The sequence below is a fragment of the Lemur catta genome, chromosome 12, assembly GCF_020740605.2.
Source record: "Lemur catta isolate mLemCat1 chromosome 12, mLemCat1.pri, whole genome shotgun sequence".
NCBI lineage: Eukaryota > Metazoa > Chordata > Mammalia > Primates > Lemuridae > Lemur > Lemur catta.
Genome location: NC_059139.1, coordinates 26570203 through 26587645, shown reverse-complemented (window position 1 = coordinate 26587645; position 17443 = coordinate 26570203). Strand labels below are relative to the sequence as shown.

Here is a 17443-nt window from a genome sequence, read left to right as displayed (position 1 = left end):
GCTTCTTGCTTTCTGCCTTCAGCTCTGCCACCTTTTTCTGAATGTCACACAGGAAGGCTGGTGACAGAGGTTTCCCTCTGTGCCCCCCATACCCCAAATCTGAGATATGAGTGTGGGATGTGGGTAGGGAGATATATATTGTGTCTATATATTTATGTCATGTCACAAATTGTCAAAAGAGGGAATATGAACAAAATCTTGATGGCAATGGCTGAGGGCAATACAGACCTGAGCATTATATCCAGAATATTAAAATCAAGATTTATAACTGAAGTACAACCGTTTGAAGCTTGAAAGATGGTTTTTGTAACAAATAACCAGGAGAGACTCCTTTATTCAGTAGAGGAAAACTACAAAAAAGCTGTGTTTAGGCTCAAAATACAAGGTTGAGAAGACTCAAGATGCTTCCATGGGTCACCAATTTATAATGAATGGTTTTAGAAACATTAGCAGTGTAAGCACAGCTGATCTCCAGTTCATTAGCAGTTATGTTCATAGCCATCAATTTTTAAAAATACTGAATTATTAAAATCTGTCTGTAACAGTTGGTAAATAGCTGCTGCCCTGAGCACCCTAAGTAACCTTTGCCCTGCTTCCCAGAACCCAGAATCCCTAAATCTTCCCATGATACAGCCACTGATTGGTAAATCCCTGGCACAGATGCAGTGGGCATCCATTCTGATTGGGTGATGCCATGGACTTTTTGTTGTTAAATATTCCATGGAAGATGATATACTACTGTGCTCTCCTAAAAACAACCACTAATGCCACTCTCAGTGAGGATAAGAGGTTGTATGGGTGATTGTCTGACTCAAGATGATGTTTAGCCCTCAATTAACAGCACTATCTATTCTAAACAGATTCACCTCTTCTTCCCTTTCCTCCCTATGACTATTGTCCAGTCTCCCAAGAGTCCCCAAGATTAAATGTATTATTTTAAGTTATACTTGGATTTTTGAGAATTACCTATGAGGCTAACTCCCATGCATTGTGCCAACTCCTCTTTCAAAATCCTAATTTTAAAGCGTAAGAGACTAGAACAGTTTCAGCTGGTTATAAAAATATGTCATTGCAATAACACAAATCACTTTGAGTGCATAGGAAAAATACATGCAATTTCTAGATGAACGCAAAGTTCTACATATAAGTGTATATGTTAATATGTCTGTGCTGGCTAAAGCGTGCTTACTTCTGCAAATCCTGTAATATTCAAACTGCCCTTCATTTTCACATTCTTTCTTTGGTGTAGAATATATTTATGGCTTACAATATCTCTCCCGTTGTGCTTCCTATTCCATTGAGTTTTTATGGCCTGGAATCATTCTCAGCCACATCCTGTCAGGCCTACGTCACCCGTCATGTATTGCTAAACATCACTGAAGCTGTATCCTCTTCCCTTCATCCTTGCTCTTGCTAGGAAGCCCTCTCTGATATCTCTCCAAGTACCAAACGGATAAAATTTCGTGTATTCTCACATATCCAGTACTTTGCTCACTAAGCTAGGCTAATGAGAACTGTACTCTGCATAGGTACCTTTATCTCTTGCTCATAAAATGTGATTTTTAATGTGACAATATAAAAATTTACTTTTGCTTAAATTCATCAGTGCTAGATTCAAAGCTTTTAAAAATTATAATATGTATAAGTTCATTTTTTTGAATTGAAAACTTCTCTGTGTTTCAAACTAAAATGCCCATTCTGTTCTGCCCTAAGGAAAAAAAAAAGAAAAGAAAAGAAAAGAAAAGAAAAGAAAAGAAAAGAAAAGAAAAGAAAAGAAAAGAAGCAAACAAAACCTAGAGATGCACTGTTTAAAAATAGAGCATCTTTCAGCTTATATCTCGGAATTGACAGAAATTCAATTCCACCTATATTTTCAGTCTTGTATGATTATGGCATTCATACTTATAATTCTTTATAATAGCAGTCCAGACACAATACAAGTTCTTGAATTATCAAAGAAAGGCAATTATTTTCATTACTCTCTACCTTCTAAGTGAAGATTATTAACTAAAAGAGTTGAAACTAAGTGCTTTAAGGAGAATCCTTTACTAATAAAAAATTTTAATTCAACAGAATACCCAATTTCACCGAGCATTTTAGTTAAAACAATCATATATAATTGTAGTAAGATGCTGATCACAACGTAAAATAGTCAACCAGATAATCTGAGTAAAACATTCAGTTATTGTCAGTTGGACCTGTACATAATGGCACAGATGCCAGCATCCCTGAATACAGACAAGAAGGTGAGGAGCAGGAGAGGGGAAATCTCTCATGACACATACGGCATTTCAGTGTCTGTGGTACATAGTCACACACTGATTCCAAGGATCCTTATGAAATTCAGTAAGTCAAAAAGGGAAGAGAATTATTATAGTATATGAGGCTTGTACCGTTTTCTAAATTCACTTACTCAATTTGCTACCTAATACTGTGGTAGGCACTTAAGTTGTCCAAAAAGTAATTAGATATAGTAAATTGTATGCAGTAAATCAATTATCTACAGTAATTATACATAGTAAAATATATAGTGAATATATTTAAGAAAATATATAGTAATTATGTATAGTAAAATAATATATATAACAAAATACACAGATCCTAAGTATGCAATTTGTTTTCACAAATTATACAACTATGTAAACAACCCTCAATCAAGATATAGAAAACTCTCATAAACCCAAGAAGTTCCTTCCTTCTTTCTAGTTAATTCCTCCTCCTTATTCTTTAACATCATATCAAGGAATCACATGATATGATTCTTCTGTGTTTGGCTTCTCTCACTCAACATAAAATTTTAGAGATTCAGACATGCTATCATGTGCATCTCTAGATGTGTGCGTGCAGCTGTGTGTACGTGTGTGTAAAATTACAGGGTTTTTTTGTAAGTAAAGAACAGTGACTTTAAGTCTTTTATCCTAGATTGAAACAAAATTCTGAACCTCTACTGTTAATTTTCTTCTACAGAACATGATCTCTAAGAGCAAGACCACTGTAATGGGAATGCAATCTAGAATTATTTCTCTTGTTAAAGACCATCAGCCCAATGACAACTAAATAATTCTATGGTGACTCTTGTAATCTTAAAACACAAGTGAAAAATATCAGTTTATCACCGCATTTCCATATGTTCTTACACCTTCATCCAAAATAATGAAAACTTGCCCTCAACTTTCCCTTGAAATTTAAACCATTTGTGTTTTAAATTAATAAGTACTTCCTAAAATGGTAACTAGTTGCAATGTTGTTGTTTGTTTTTCTTTGACTAGGCCGCTGCATTGCCAGAAAGTTAGAATGCAACGGAGAAAATGACTGCGGAGACAATTCAGATGAAAGGGGTTGTGGAAGTCCAAAGCCAGTGTGCTCCCGGCATTATAATCCCATCCCTAGTGTACAGCTGATGGGCGCTGGGTATGTAACATCTTTTTATCATTTTGGGGAGAAAAGGTATCTCAGAACTAATGAGTTAGAAGCAGTAATCAAGCAACAAGACATGTCATTGTCCATCTTCCTCATTAACTTCTTACTACTCCCACCACCCCTGTCTCTGATACTTGGCTACCATCTTTAGGCAGCATGTGGCTACTATCCTCACTCCTAAGGAATAAAAGCTGGCACTTTCACATTTAGTTTATGTTAGGCAGTGTTATGGGCCTTTCATAAACATTGCTAGTTTTATTTCTCAGACATCCCTTAGAAAGCTCTGGAATGGATCAAGGCAGACTGATGGGAAGCCAGCCAAGCTGGGAGGTGCCAGGGTGGATTCCAGAGCTAGGTCTTGAATGGGTGAGTAACCACTCAGAAATGTCAGGAGGAAATTGAGAAAAAAAGATACTAGAAAAGTATTCTTATGGATGTCTTAAAAGTTAGAACTCTAGAAAAACAAAACCAATCTTCCAGCAGAAAAAACAAGCCCAGAGTCAATAATGGGAGACAAAGCCATAAGGAAAGGAGTTAGGTGAACACAGAAATAAAAGGGGCTAATAAACAATGGTGTGGAAAAAGTAAAAGAGAAAGAGGTGAAGTGAATATACCTAGGGCATCTTCTCCCATGGACCATGTGGTGTATGGGTAGGTCAGTAGAGTTTAAGAGCAGAAAGTCAGACCTATATTATCATCTGGTCTCAACTTACGAACTGGGAAACTGAGCCTCAGAAAGTTTAAATAACCTGTCCAAGTCTACCAAGTAGTAAATGGTGGAACCAAGATTCAAACCCAGACTTCAAAACCCAGGTTATTTCTACCATTTCATGCTAATTCAGGACAACACCCATCTTAGAGATAGAAATATCTTGGAAGAAACCTTAGGAGACCATGCAGTCCTATCTGTGAAGAGTCCTCACAAATGCTAATGCTCCGATTTCAGGAATATCTCCTCATGAGGGCATTGGGAGTTGATCAAGGGGTTCTAAGTTCATCAGACTGAACCAATGGCTTGAAATACTTTTGAAATATAAGAGAAGGCAGTGAAGACAGAACTAAACCTTAGTTTGAAGTATAAGAAAAATCACTAAAGATAATCTCCTGTGCCGTAGCAGTCCCATGATAAAGAAACCTCACTTCAATTTTTGGCCAGAGGCAAACAGTTTGCTATCAGCTTCTATTGCTTCATATTGAACTTTTTAAAAATTTAAGTATTCACTTATGCTGCAAGAGTTGCATAATATGAAACCTTCAGGCATGAAAGACAAACAGCCACAATTGCAAATACAACCTCGTTTGATTTTGAATAAAACCCAGAAGGCATTAAACCAAACTCAAGGACACCAGTGAAACAGAAGAGTTATTTAGTCTAAAAGTAAGATAAGCTGGATTCTAGACCTAGTTCAGCATTAACTTCCTACATCACAGCCAAGTTATGTAACATTTCCGGACCTCAGTTTCCTTATCTGTATGTTGGATGACTACAAACTGATTTGAGGTTCTGTCCTAAGTGTTCCTAATTAGAGCTGATTTCAGTGAGAGTGCTTCAACATTACGTTCTTATCAATGTGCAGAAATGGTTTCCTTCTCTTCCTTTCCCTGGAAGAAAACATTGGCCAAACACTCCCACTGATAATCACATTTTCTAATGCTCTAATTGATGAAGGATGACATTATAAACTCACCTCTTGTTCAGTTGGTCTGGACGCTAGAGTTACAGATGGGGAGCACCACATGCTATGTGTACTTTGGCAGAAGAACTGTGTGGCCCTCTGCCAACCAGAGATGTTGTCCCAAGGATTCTCAGAAATGAGCGAAGCCTGCTGGCTGGGGACAGCCAGCCCTCTCCTTGTCTCCACAGGGACTGAGATTTTTGAGAATTGCTTATTTCAATCTTTTTCTAATCTTCTAGCTTTATAATCTCTGCCTCTTCCCTGTACCCTGGTCCGCAACTTATTTCTACCTACAAAAGAATGGTTTACTGAGTGTCCATTCCTCTTTTCAAATGATACCTCTCCCAGAAAAATTTTAACAAGGGATATCAAAATTTCTACATTGCCAACATCAGTCAATAGGTCCTAAATCAGAAATGAGAATCAGGCGATAAGAGCACACTGTTTTTCTCAGGCTTAGCCAAGGTACATATATACATATACACACATATACCCGTGCACATATACATATGTATTTTTAATTTATATATTTTTAAATTCAAAAAGTTACAAAGTATGACCAAATTAGACAAAATCCCTCTAGAAACCTGATGTATTTGAAACACCAAAATATTTATAGTCAATCTAAACATCTCAAGAGGTGAGAGGAAAGAATAGAGTTGAAAATTGCTGCAGAATTGGCCCAGACCCTGAAAGATTCCTCAGGCATGCCCAGTGGAAACACATCTGTAATATCCTATCTTCGGGCTCTGCAAATAGCTGTCACCTTTGTAGATTCCTCATGACTTGAGAGCCATTTTACTCAAGACCTTTCTTGTTTGTGACAATCATAAGTACATAGTATAAGGCAGCATAAAGTCAAGAGTTATTTTTTTCTCATTAATTGCTCTTAACTTAGAAAATGCAAATGAATGAACCTTAAACACCTGTGTTTGTCCTGTTACCTTGTTTGGAAAGTTCTGCCCACGCTAGCTCCTCACACTTCCTCCCTCAAATGCCCACTGTTACAAATTCAAATTCAAATGTGAATAAAAGCCAACCTCAAATTATGCTTGCGGATATTTGAGTATAATCTGCATCTAAGAGAACCTACAGGAACCACTGCTTTTTAAAAACAGCTTTACTGAGATAAACTTATAAGCCATACAATTCACCCATTGAAAGTGTATAATTAAATTTAAGTTTTTAGTTTAGTCCCAGACTTGTATAACCATTACTGCAATATAATTTTAGAAAATTTTCAATATCCCCAAAGTGAAACCTTTGTACATATTAGATGTCAAGCTCTATTTGTTTCCCCTTTCTATCCCACTCCTAGCCCTATGCTAGACATTTTATATAAATGGAATCATATAATATGTAGCCTTTTGTGTCTGCCTTCTTGCATTTAGCATAATGTATATTCACCCATATACTCACAACTGATTCATCCATGTACTCATAACTGATACCACAGAAATATAAAGAATCATTAGAGACTATTATGAACAATATGCCAACAAATTGGAAAACCTAATAAAAATGGATACATTTCTGAATACATACAACCTACCAAGATTGAACCAAGAAGAAATAGAAAGCTTGAAAAAAACCAATTACAAGTAATGAGATTGAATCAGTAATATAAAGTCTTTAAACAAAGAAAAGCCCAAGACTGACTGGCTTCTCTGCTCAATTCTACTAAACTTTTAAATAACTAATACAAATTCTTCTCAAGCTATTTCAAAAAATTGAAAGGGAGGGAGTATTTTTAACTCATTCTACAAGGCCAGCATAACCCTGATACCAAAGCCCAGATAAAGACATAATAATAACAGAATACAGACCAATATCCTGATAAACATAGATGCAAAAATCCTCAACAGAATACTAGCAAACCAAATTCAACAGCACATCAAAAAGATTATACACTATGATCAAATGGGATGTATCCCAGAGAAGCAATGACGGTTCAATATATGCAAGTCAATAGTGTGATATATCACATAAACTCAATGAACTACAAAAACCATATGATCATTTCAATAGATGCAGAAAAATATTTGAAAAATATTAATTTAATTAAATATCCCTTCTTGATAAAACTCTTGACAAATTAGGTATAGAAGGAATGTATCTTAATACAGTAAAAGCCAAATATGGCAAACCCACAGCTAACATTATACTGAATGGGGAAAAGCTGAAAACCTTTCCTCTAAGAACTGGAAAAAAGTATGCCTACTCTCACCACTCTTATTCAAATTTTCTCTATTTGCAAACCATATAAACATACATATGTACAGAAAAGCCTAAAGACTACAACAAAGCTGTTAGAACTGATAGATGAATTCAGTAAAGTTGCAGGATGTAAAATCAGCATACAAAAATAAGTAGCATTTCTATACACTAACAATGGATTACTGGAAAAAGAAATAAAAAGAGCAATTCCATTTACAATAGTTACAAAAATAAAATACCTAGGAATACACTTAACCAATGAGGTGAAAAATCTCTACAAGGAAAACTATTAAACACTAATAAAAGAATTTGAAGAGGACACAAAAAAATGAAAAGACATCCCATGTTCATGAACTGGAAGAATTAATATTATTAAAATGACAATACTACCCAAGGCAATTGACAGATTCATTTCAATCCCTATCAAAATACCATTGACATTCTTCACATAAATAGAAAAAACAATCCTAAAATTCATATGGAAGCACAAAATAGCCAAAGCAATACTAAGCAAAAAGAACAGAGCTAGAGGTATCACCCTACCAGATTTCAAAATATACTACAAAGTTATAGTAACCAAAACAGCATGATACTAGCACAAAAATGGATTCAGATCAATGAAATAAAATACAGAATCCAGAAATAAATCCATGTATTTACAGTCAATTGATTTTTGACAAAGTTGCCAAAAACATTCACTGGGAAAGGGTGGTCTCTTCAACAAATGGTGATAGGAAACCTGTATATCCATATTCAGAAGAATGAACCTTGACCCTTATCTCTCACCTTATACAGAAATAGATTAAAGACTTAAATGGAAGACCCCAAACTGTAAAACTATCAGAAAAAAAAAATAGGAGAAACACTTTAGGACATTGGTCTGGGAAAATGGGAAAAGATTTTATGATAAGACCTCAAAAGCACAGGCAACAAAAGCAATAATAGATAAATGGGATTATATCAAACTAAAAAGCTTCTGTACAGCAAAGGAAATAATCAACATAGTGAAAAAACAATGTACAGAATGGAAGAGAATATCTGCAAACCATTCACCCAACAAGGACTGACTTACAATCCAGAATATGTAATGAACTCAACTCAACAGCAAAAAAGTAATAGCAGTAATCTGATTAAAAAATGGGCAAATGAGCTGAATAGACATTTTTCAAAATAAGACTTACAAATGGCAAAAAATATAGAAAGAAATGCTCAACATCACTGATCCTTAAGGAAATGCAAATGAAAATCACAATGAAATCTCATCTCACCCCAGTTAGATTGGCCATATATCCAAAGGAAAGAAAATCAGTATATTGAAGAAATATCTGCATCTCAATGTTTATTGTAGCACTATTTACAATAGACAAGATATGGAACCTAAGGGTCCATCAACAAATAAACGGATAAAGAAAATGTGGTATAGATGCACAAAATAGAATGCTATTCAGCCATAAAAAGGAATGAAATTCTGTCATTTGAGGAACGTGGATGAGCCTGGAGGACATTGTGTTAAATCAAGTAAGTCAGGAATGGAAAGATAAATACTACATGTTCTCACTTGTATTTGGAAGATAAAAAAATTGATATCATAGAGGTAGAGAGTAGAATAGTGGTTACAATAGTGGAGGGGGGATGGAAAGGACACAAAATTACGGCTAGATAAGAGGAATAAGTTCTACTGTTCTATAGCATTGTAGGGTAACTATAGCTAACAATAATTTATTACATATTTTAAAATATCTAGAAGAGAAGATTTTGAATGTTCCCAACTTAAACAAATGATAAGTGTTTGAGGTGATGAATATGCTAATTACCCTAATTTTATCACTATATATTCATTGTATGTATCAAAACATCACTATGTACTCCATAAATATGTAAATTATATTTCAATTAAAGAAAACTTTAAAACATAATAAAAAGTCCATCTATATAAAGTATATGTCAGTTCTTCATTCCATTTATGACAGAATAGTGATCTATTCATCTGTTGATGGCCATTTGGTTTGTTCCTACCTTGGCTGGAATGAGTAATGCTGCTATGAACATTTATGAACAAGTTATTGTATGGATATATATTTTCAATTCTCTTATTTACATACCTAGGAATGGAATTACAGGGGGTAATTCTATGTTTAATTTTTGAAAAACTCCCAACTATTTTTCAAAGTGGCTATACCATTTTATATTCCTACCAGTTATGTACGATTGAAATCTCCAACACATTTTGTCTATCTTTTTTACTAATGCTAGCCTAGTGGGTTTGAAATGGCATTTCAATTTGGTTTTGATTTGTATTTCCTTAATGACTACTAATGTTGAGCATCTTTTCCTGGGCTTATGTGTCATTGGCATATCATATTCAGAGAAATTTCTATTCAGATATTTAGATTTTTTGCCCATTTTTTAATTAAGTAATTTGTTTTTCACTATTTAGTTCTAAGAGTTCTTAATATATTCTGGATGTAAGTTCCTCATTTGATATATGATTTGTAAATATTTTCTCCTATTTGTCTTTTACTTTCTTGATGGTGTCCTTGGAAGTACAAAAGTTTTTAATTCTGGTGACATCCAATACATTTATTTCTTCTTTTGTTGCATGTGCTTTTGGTATCATATCTAAGAAGGCTTTGTCTAACCTGAAATCACAAAGATTTAGTCTTCTGTTTTCTTTTAAGAGCTCTATGGGGCCGGGCGCGGTGGCTCACGCCTGTAATCCTAGCCCTCTGGGAGGCCGAGGGGGGTGGATCGCTCGAGGTCAGGAGTTCGAGACCAACCTGAGCAAGACCCGTCTCTACTAAAAAAATAGAAATACATTATATGGACAACTAAAAATATATAGAGGGAAAAAATTAGCTGGGCATGGTGGCGCATGCCTGTAGTCCCAGCTACTCGGGAGGCTGAGGCAGTAGGATCGCTTAAGCCCAGGAGTTTGAGGTTGCTGTGAGCTAGGCTGACGCCACGGCACTCACTCTGGCCCAGGCAACAAAGTGAGACTCTGTCTCAAAAAAAAAAAAAAAAAAAAAAAGAGTTCTATGGTTTTAGCTCTTAAGTTTAGGTCTATGATCTATTTTTATTAATTTTTTGTATCATGTGAGAAAGGGGTCCAATTTCATTCATTTGCACATGACTATCAAGTTGTTACAGCACTATTTATTGGGAAAAAAAGACTATTTTTCCCCCATTAAATTGTTGAAAATCAATTGACCATAGATTTATGATTTTATTTCTGGACTCAGTCTGTTCCCTTGATCTGTAAGTCTGTCCTCATGCCAGTAGCACACTGTCTTGATTATTCTGGCTTTGAAGTAAGTTTTATATCAGGAAATACAATGCCTCCAACTTTGCCCTTCATTCTCAAGATTGTTTTGGCTATTCTGGGTCTTTTGTATTTCCATATGAATTTTAGGATCAGCTTGACAATTTTTTACAGAAGAAGCTCCTGGGGTTTTGATAATGATTGTTTTCAATCTGCAGATCAATTCATGAAGTACTGCTATTTTAACCATATAAACTATTCCAATACATTAATATGGAATGTCTTTCAATTTATTTAGATTTTATTTAATATCTTTCAATAGTTGCTTATTCTTTTTAGTATAAAAGTGTTAGACATTAAATAATTCCTCAGGATTTTATTCTTTTAGATGTTATTATGAATGGAATTGTTTTCTCAAATTTATTTTTGGATTGATCATTGCTATTGTATAGAAATACATTTGATTTTAATCTGTTAATCTTGTATCCTACAAGCAATCACTCTTGAACTTAGTATGCAACTCTTTTAATGAAATTAAGATACATTTATGCCAGTGGCAAATTGAGAGGACTAATACGTACTGTTTCCTCTTACAAGGCAGGCCAGGCCTGTGCCAATCACTATTAATTCCCACAACTACTCTAAGGAAGCAATCATTACCTCCATTTTCTAGTGAGGAAGCAATATCAGAAACTTAAAAACTGCGTGTATGTGTACATGTATGTGCATGTATTTCTACATTAATGCAATTATATTTGTATAGAATTCACAAATATTTATATTAGCAATTAATTTTTTTAATATTCTAACACCATTTTACACCTTTGAAATTATCCTCTCTCATTCTTGATAGAAAAATATTGTGTCAGTTGGTTAGAACAAGTGCCTAAATAGTTGATTGTATTTTCTACTTTAAATCCAAATGTCTAGTAGAAGATCACAAAAGTCTTGAACTGTTTCTCGATGCCTTCTCAAGTGGATGAGTCTCTTTGTCTTTTCTTAGATCTGTGTGGTAGTTATGAAACCTAATGTTGCAGCTTATGGTAAGGGTGGCGCCTTTTAGGTCCATTTTGTCCTGTGATTAACACTATAGAAGTATAGGGGAAATAGACATGTTCAGTGGTGGATGATATTCTCGAGGATGCTTAGAGTCCCCTCGAGCCCCCACCACCATCAGAATGGATGAGTGTATGTATGGGTCAGAAGGGAGGGAAGATGGGGATATCATTCCTTCTGCTACATGGACTTTTCCAATGATATTCTGTAGAGCTTTGTTATGTGTTCCGTGGAAGACAAGGTTTTATATGCACACACACACATAATTGTTTAAATATATTTAGAGGCTGATAATTTACATTTTCAAAGGCTCTCACAGGACCTACAGAAAACTAGTTTTATAATCTGTGTAATCTAGCATTACCAAAATTTTTGACAAAAACTACTTTTTTCACAGAATACATGTTAATATCTCTAAGAATTTGGAAAAGCATTAGCATCTTGAGAAGGTTTTTATCTATCACAAAACCACTTCTTAAATGCTTGATTTATGCTAAGCTAATTAATCTCCATGTGCCTCAATTTCTTAATTTGTAAAACAGGCATACTAATTGTATCTATAGCATATGGTTATTATAAATATTAAATAAGTCACTATTTGTAAAGCACTTAACTAAATTAATGTTTGTAAAGTGCTTACTATTTCTTGGCTTATAGTAAACCATATGCAAGCATTTGTTAAATAAAATATATGTTAAGTATTATAATAATATTTGTTAATAAAAGCAATATTATTATAATTCCATTAAAATATTGGTATTACTATTTCATTATTAACTCTTTTAGAATTCTACTCAGAAGGGAGTGAACCCAGAATAACATTTATTATATAATAATTTATTCCAAATCTGCTTTCAAAGTTTGCACTGAACTTATAGGTCATGAAAAAAATTATAAACCCAAATTTTATTTTATACCAAAAGCCCAGAACAAGTAAGTAAGTGGAATGGGAAAATCTTATAGAGCCAGCAGGGCTGAGTTTTGGCTTCCATCCCTCTTTGGATGCTTCACCATTGCCTAGAAAAAAATAGACTTTCATTCAAGTCATTTGTCATGAGTCAAAAATGTCTAGAAGAGGAATTTCTTTCACATATATAAGGTAAATTTTAAAGATTGCTCTACATCTATTGAATTCTTGAAAATTACTTTGTTTCTAGGTTTCATTTTCTGGCAGGAGAGCCCAGAGGAGAAGTCCTTGATAACTCTTTCACTGGAGGAATATGTAAAACTGTCAAAAGCAGTAGAGCGAGTAATCCATATCGTGTCCCGGCCAATCTAGAAAATGTCAACTTTGAGGTATGACAGCCTATCATGGTGGCAGCTCCAACGCCAATGGTGATTATAAGCTAAATTTCTCATGAAAAATTAGTGATGAATGCAAAGGTAATGAACAATTTTAATCACCTATTATGTATTTGTATTTCATCTGTCCACAATCCAATGATGTCAGTGTTATCAATTTACATATGGAAAAACTTAGCTAACTAATCTACCTCAGTCAAACAACTAGTAAGAAGTGAATTAGAGGTTCAAGCTCAGGTTTCCCTGATTCAAGTCCATGCTTTCTCCAGTGAATATTCAGCTCTAACATATCCCCATACAGATAAATTGTTTGACTTATTCAGAACTTTTTCCTACCATAGCTAGTTCTCATAGATAACTATGAAATTTAGACATTAAAAAAGTACCACGCTCATAGGAAAAAAAATCACAGTAAGGCTAAGCATAATGAGATAGTTCTGCTTACCTTACTCCCTATTTTATTAGTTGGTTTGGAGTTTTTTTGTCTGTTTTCCTAGGTGCTAATGAGTATCATACTACTTATTTCCAGAATCTACCCCAGTACCTTACACATGATGAATGCTCAATATTTGCTGCACTACAGTGAGCATTCAATTTCTTTTGATTTGTGACACAAGAAATAGGAAGTGCATGGTTTTAATGGTGACATCCATTCATGCAGATTTGAATTTCAGAAGGTCTAATCATTTCTGAGGACAATTTTATGGGTAGTATGAGTTCAGCAAGAAGTCATTTAACTCTTCCTTTAAAAAGACCTGTATACCCATATAAATACAGGAGTTTTCCAGTTTGATACACTCAATTTGAAACCATTTAATATATAATAGTAAATGGAGAATGCCTTTGGGGTCCAACTGCCAAATTCAGACACCTCTAGGGAGACTTATGGAACTACTCTTAAAATACATTGTATTGAAAAAGCTTTGTAGACAGAGCTAAAACCTAAACTTTTACATATAATATTTTTCTGTTGGAGATTGCCTTCTAGCTTCTAACCAACAAACCCACAAGTTTACTTTCAAAATACAATAATGTCCCAAAACTATACTGCCTATATTCTCAGCTAGCATCTATTTCATGCAGTTTTACAAGTAACAAATTATACAAATTATATGAGATTAGGGCAAGTTTGGGCTTAGATAACACTTTATACTTATATGATATTTTAGAGTTTTCAAAATACTTCATATATTGTCTTACTTGATTCCCATAAAAACCTCCCCAAAAAGGTAAATTGTTTACATCCATCTTATTAATTGGAAAATTAGGCTCACTGACATAAAACTTTCTCAGAGTTATGCAGCAAGTAAATGGCACAGAAGAATTAGAAGTCCTGGCTCCTGGCTCCTACAGTCCAGGGTTGCCTATGCCAGATGTGACCTTATCAAGAAAGACATTAACACCTATGCTGAGCACCTTTCATAAACTATCATTTAAAACGTATACTCTGTCTAGTGATGTACTGGAGCCTGCTCTTCCAGCTCACAAGAGCCAGTTGCTAAATTTTCAGGAATTTTGCAATTTGGTTGTCAAATATAGCCAATATTAAATATATAATCTTACAAGTAAATATGTTAAAACACAGGCTGTAACTACTCAAAATTTATCACTTCTCAATTATTTTGCCACATTTTATTATTATTTGACCTCTTGAGTTTATTTATATTTATTGTATCTATATCATCAAACTACTCTGTAGTTTGCTACTGTGCATCTCTTCCCAACATTGAATTCAGTGCACCGCACAGGTAGGTTGAAATCTGTCATAGTAGGAATATATACACCATGAAAAAGGAAAATGTTTTAGTAAGTCAGGGCTTTCTTTCCCCTCCCAGGGAGCTGGTTGTTAAATATTCACCAACACATGGCTGGGTTCACCCACATAACTTGGTAACGCAAGCCTGGATGGCAAGTTACTTGACAAAACACAGCCTGAAAATCCTTATTCAGATTAATGTACACTCATTTCATTATTAATATATAACAACTCTAAAACTTGTCTAACCTTAAGAAGCTATCTGAGCTATTCTTTATATGCCATTGAATTTTAGATAATAGTCAAATGCTGAAGAAGATCATGGTGATATTTCTTCAAACAAAGATGTAGAAATGACTAAACTCAAGGTCACAAGCTGTTGGTTTACTTTTCACTGATCTTTACGTTACTTTAGTCTTTATTTATGCCTTTAGCAGGTAGCTATACCTTATTGAAAACAGAGGAGGAGAAATTCAGCAGGCATCTGACTTCCCTTCTTCTGTAGTACTGGAGCTTATTAACACAGATAAGACAGATCAAATAATGGATTGGTTGGTACACAAAGGTTAGAGAGGCTCATGAAGGGAGCCTCTGGGAATGAAATTAGAATAGAAGACCATGGAAAAACTATAGGACAGGTGATGGAACACAGACACCAAGTACAAGACCATCAATCAGGATAGCTTAGGTTGTGCTACGATAAAAATTCTAAGATGTCAGTGTCTTCAAACAGTGTCACTCATACTGCATATCCAATGAAAGTTAACAAGGACTCTACTTATAGTAGTCACTCAGAAACCCAGAGACTTACAAGGTTCTGTCTTGACGCATCCTTCCATGATCAATTCCTCCCACCCCCCCAAAAAGTGACATATTGCCCATCAACTCTTAAAATGACAGATATCACTTATATTCATGTTTCACTGGCCAACAGGAGTAGGGAAATACAAGTTTGCTATGTTCCCAGAAGTAGAGGAGACTAGAGAAGTTGTAAACCAAGTAATGACTAACACAAGTGCGAGTCAGGAGCTGGTCAGCATTGGTGACTTTGGTGGCAGGCAATAGGAACCCAATCACAGAAACTGTGATGCTGAAATCAGACTCCAGTCTCTTGAAAAAATATAAAACAAGGTGGTACTTGGTTATAAAAACAAGCCCAGCTGTCAGAACTATGGTGCACAGTATAAGGATGCATTTGAGCTATCTTCTGCCCAAGGCTGAGGCTTATCGAGGAGTCAGGTGCCTGACTTGAATGTGTTTATGGAGATGAGAAGAGAGTTGTGGAGGGAGGTCAAGAAGTCCCATCAGGTCAACAAGTCCTTAGCCATTACTTCATCTCTGCAATCAGTATGTTATATATCACTGGTGCTTCTTGTGTATGTGTATGTGTATGTGTGTGTGTGTGTGTGTGTGTGTTTTAATCTCCTCTATGTTTTGTGTTTTGTATGAGAACTTTCAAATGAGGTCACATTAGCAGTAACACCAGAATTATGCCTTTTAGGGATCCCCCAGCTGCTAAATGCAGAGGTCAGTAACCCTAGGATCCTTGTACCTTGTATGTATGTGAACTATACATACATTGAAGAAAGATTAATAAAAACAAGTTAAGAGAATGATTTACCCAATTTTTGGTGAATTAGTGAGTGACAACAGCCATAGCAGTGGTGGGTTAAATCAAAGAATAAATGTTTGCAAAGTGAAAATTGTACAGAGTATCTCCTACCAATACGTAATTCAAAAACACACAATGACAAATACAGCAGCTTCACTGAGCACTTCCATACTGCATGGTCTATTGTCGTGCATTTGTATGATAATTATATACTTTACAAATTTTTATTTTACAGCAATTTGTATTTATTCATCCATTCATTTTTCAACCTGCTCATTTCAGTTCAGGGCCATGAGTGGCTAGAGCCTATCCTGGCAATTCAAGGGCCAAAGTGGGAACCAGGCCTGGACAGGATGCCATCCCATCACAGGATACATTTACATTCAGACTGAGGCCATTGTGCACAGCTTTGGGATGTGAGAGGAAACCTGAGTACCCAGAGAAAACCCACTCAAACATGGAGAGAATGTAAAAACTTGACGTAGACAGCGGCTCAGTGAGAATCAATTTTTTCTCATCAGTGTTATAAGGAAACAACGTTGAACAAAGATGTTAGTCTAGGACCTAATACACTCATCAATCAATTTACTTTGCTACTTTGTTTACTAAATTAATCCACTGCTCTCTTCTTACCAGCATAACCATAACAGGGGTTTGACTTGTTCTTGGGAAATACCTTGCTCTACTCACAGCTTAAGTCAAATTCCACTGGCTGCTTTTTCCTCCTCTTCCCAGGTGGAGTAATTGAAGACTATCAACTACCCACCATGCAGAATCAATCAATCATTTGGCCTCTGTCTCACAGGTGTGGCCAGTAGAGTACTAAAGCCCAGGATCTCAATAATACTAAGGGAGTGGAGATGGGACTAGGGCAGGATCAAACAGCATCTGCCCTCCCCTTTTCTAAGCATCTGTTTTCAGAAAGGCATCTTAAATTAGGTTGCACACTGCATCAAAATCACAGGCAGACTAAAAATAGCTCCCATTGCTTATCATCCAGTTAAATCTCAGCTTAGGTATCATTTTCTTAAGGAAGATTTTTCTGATATTCTCTTTCTGGGGCTCATATTTATCTATGGGATCCCATTGGCAGCACAACACTTCCCATTTTGAATTAAGTGTTTGTGATTATCTCTTTTCCTAAC

The 17443-nt window shown here is 35.2% G+C and overlaps 1 protein-coding gene across 2 annotated transcripts in view; it reads left to right on the top strand.

Moving 5' to 3' along the window:
• C6 (complement C6) overlaps positions 1–17443 on the top strand; it is a 60989-nt gene that overhangs the window by 8345 nt on the left and 35201 nt on the right. For both annotated transcript variants that reach the window (XM_045566600.1, XM_045566601.1), the window contains 2 exons: positions 3270–3411; positions 12786–12924. In XM_045566600.1, the coding sequence (XP_045422556.1) occupies positions 3270–3411; positions 12786–12924 (281 nt within the window). The remainder of the gene's footprint in view (positions 1–3269; positions 3412–12785; positions 12925–17443) is intronic.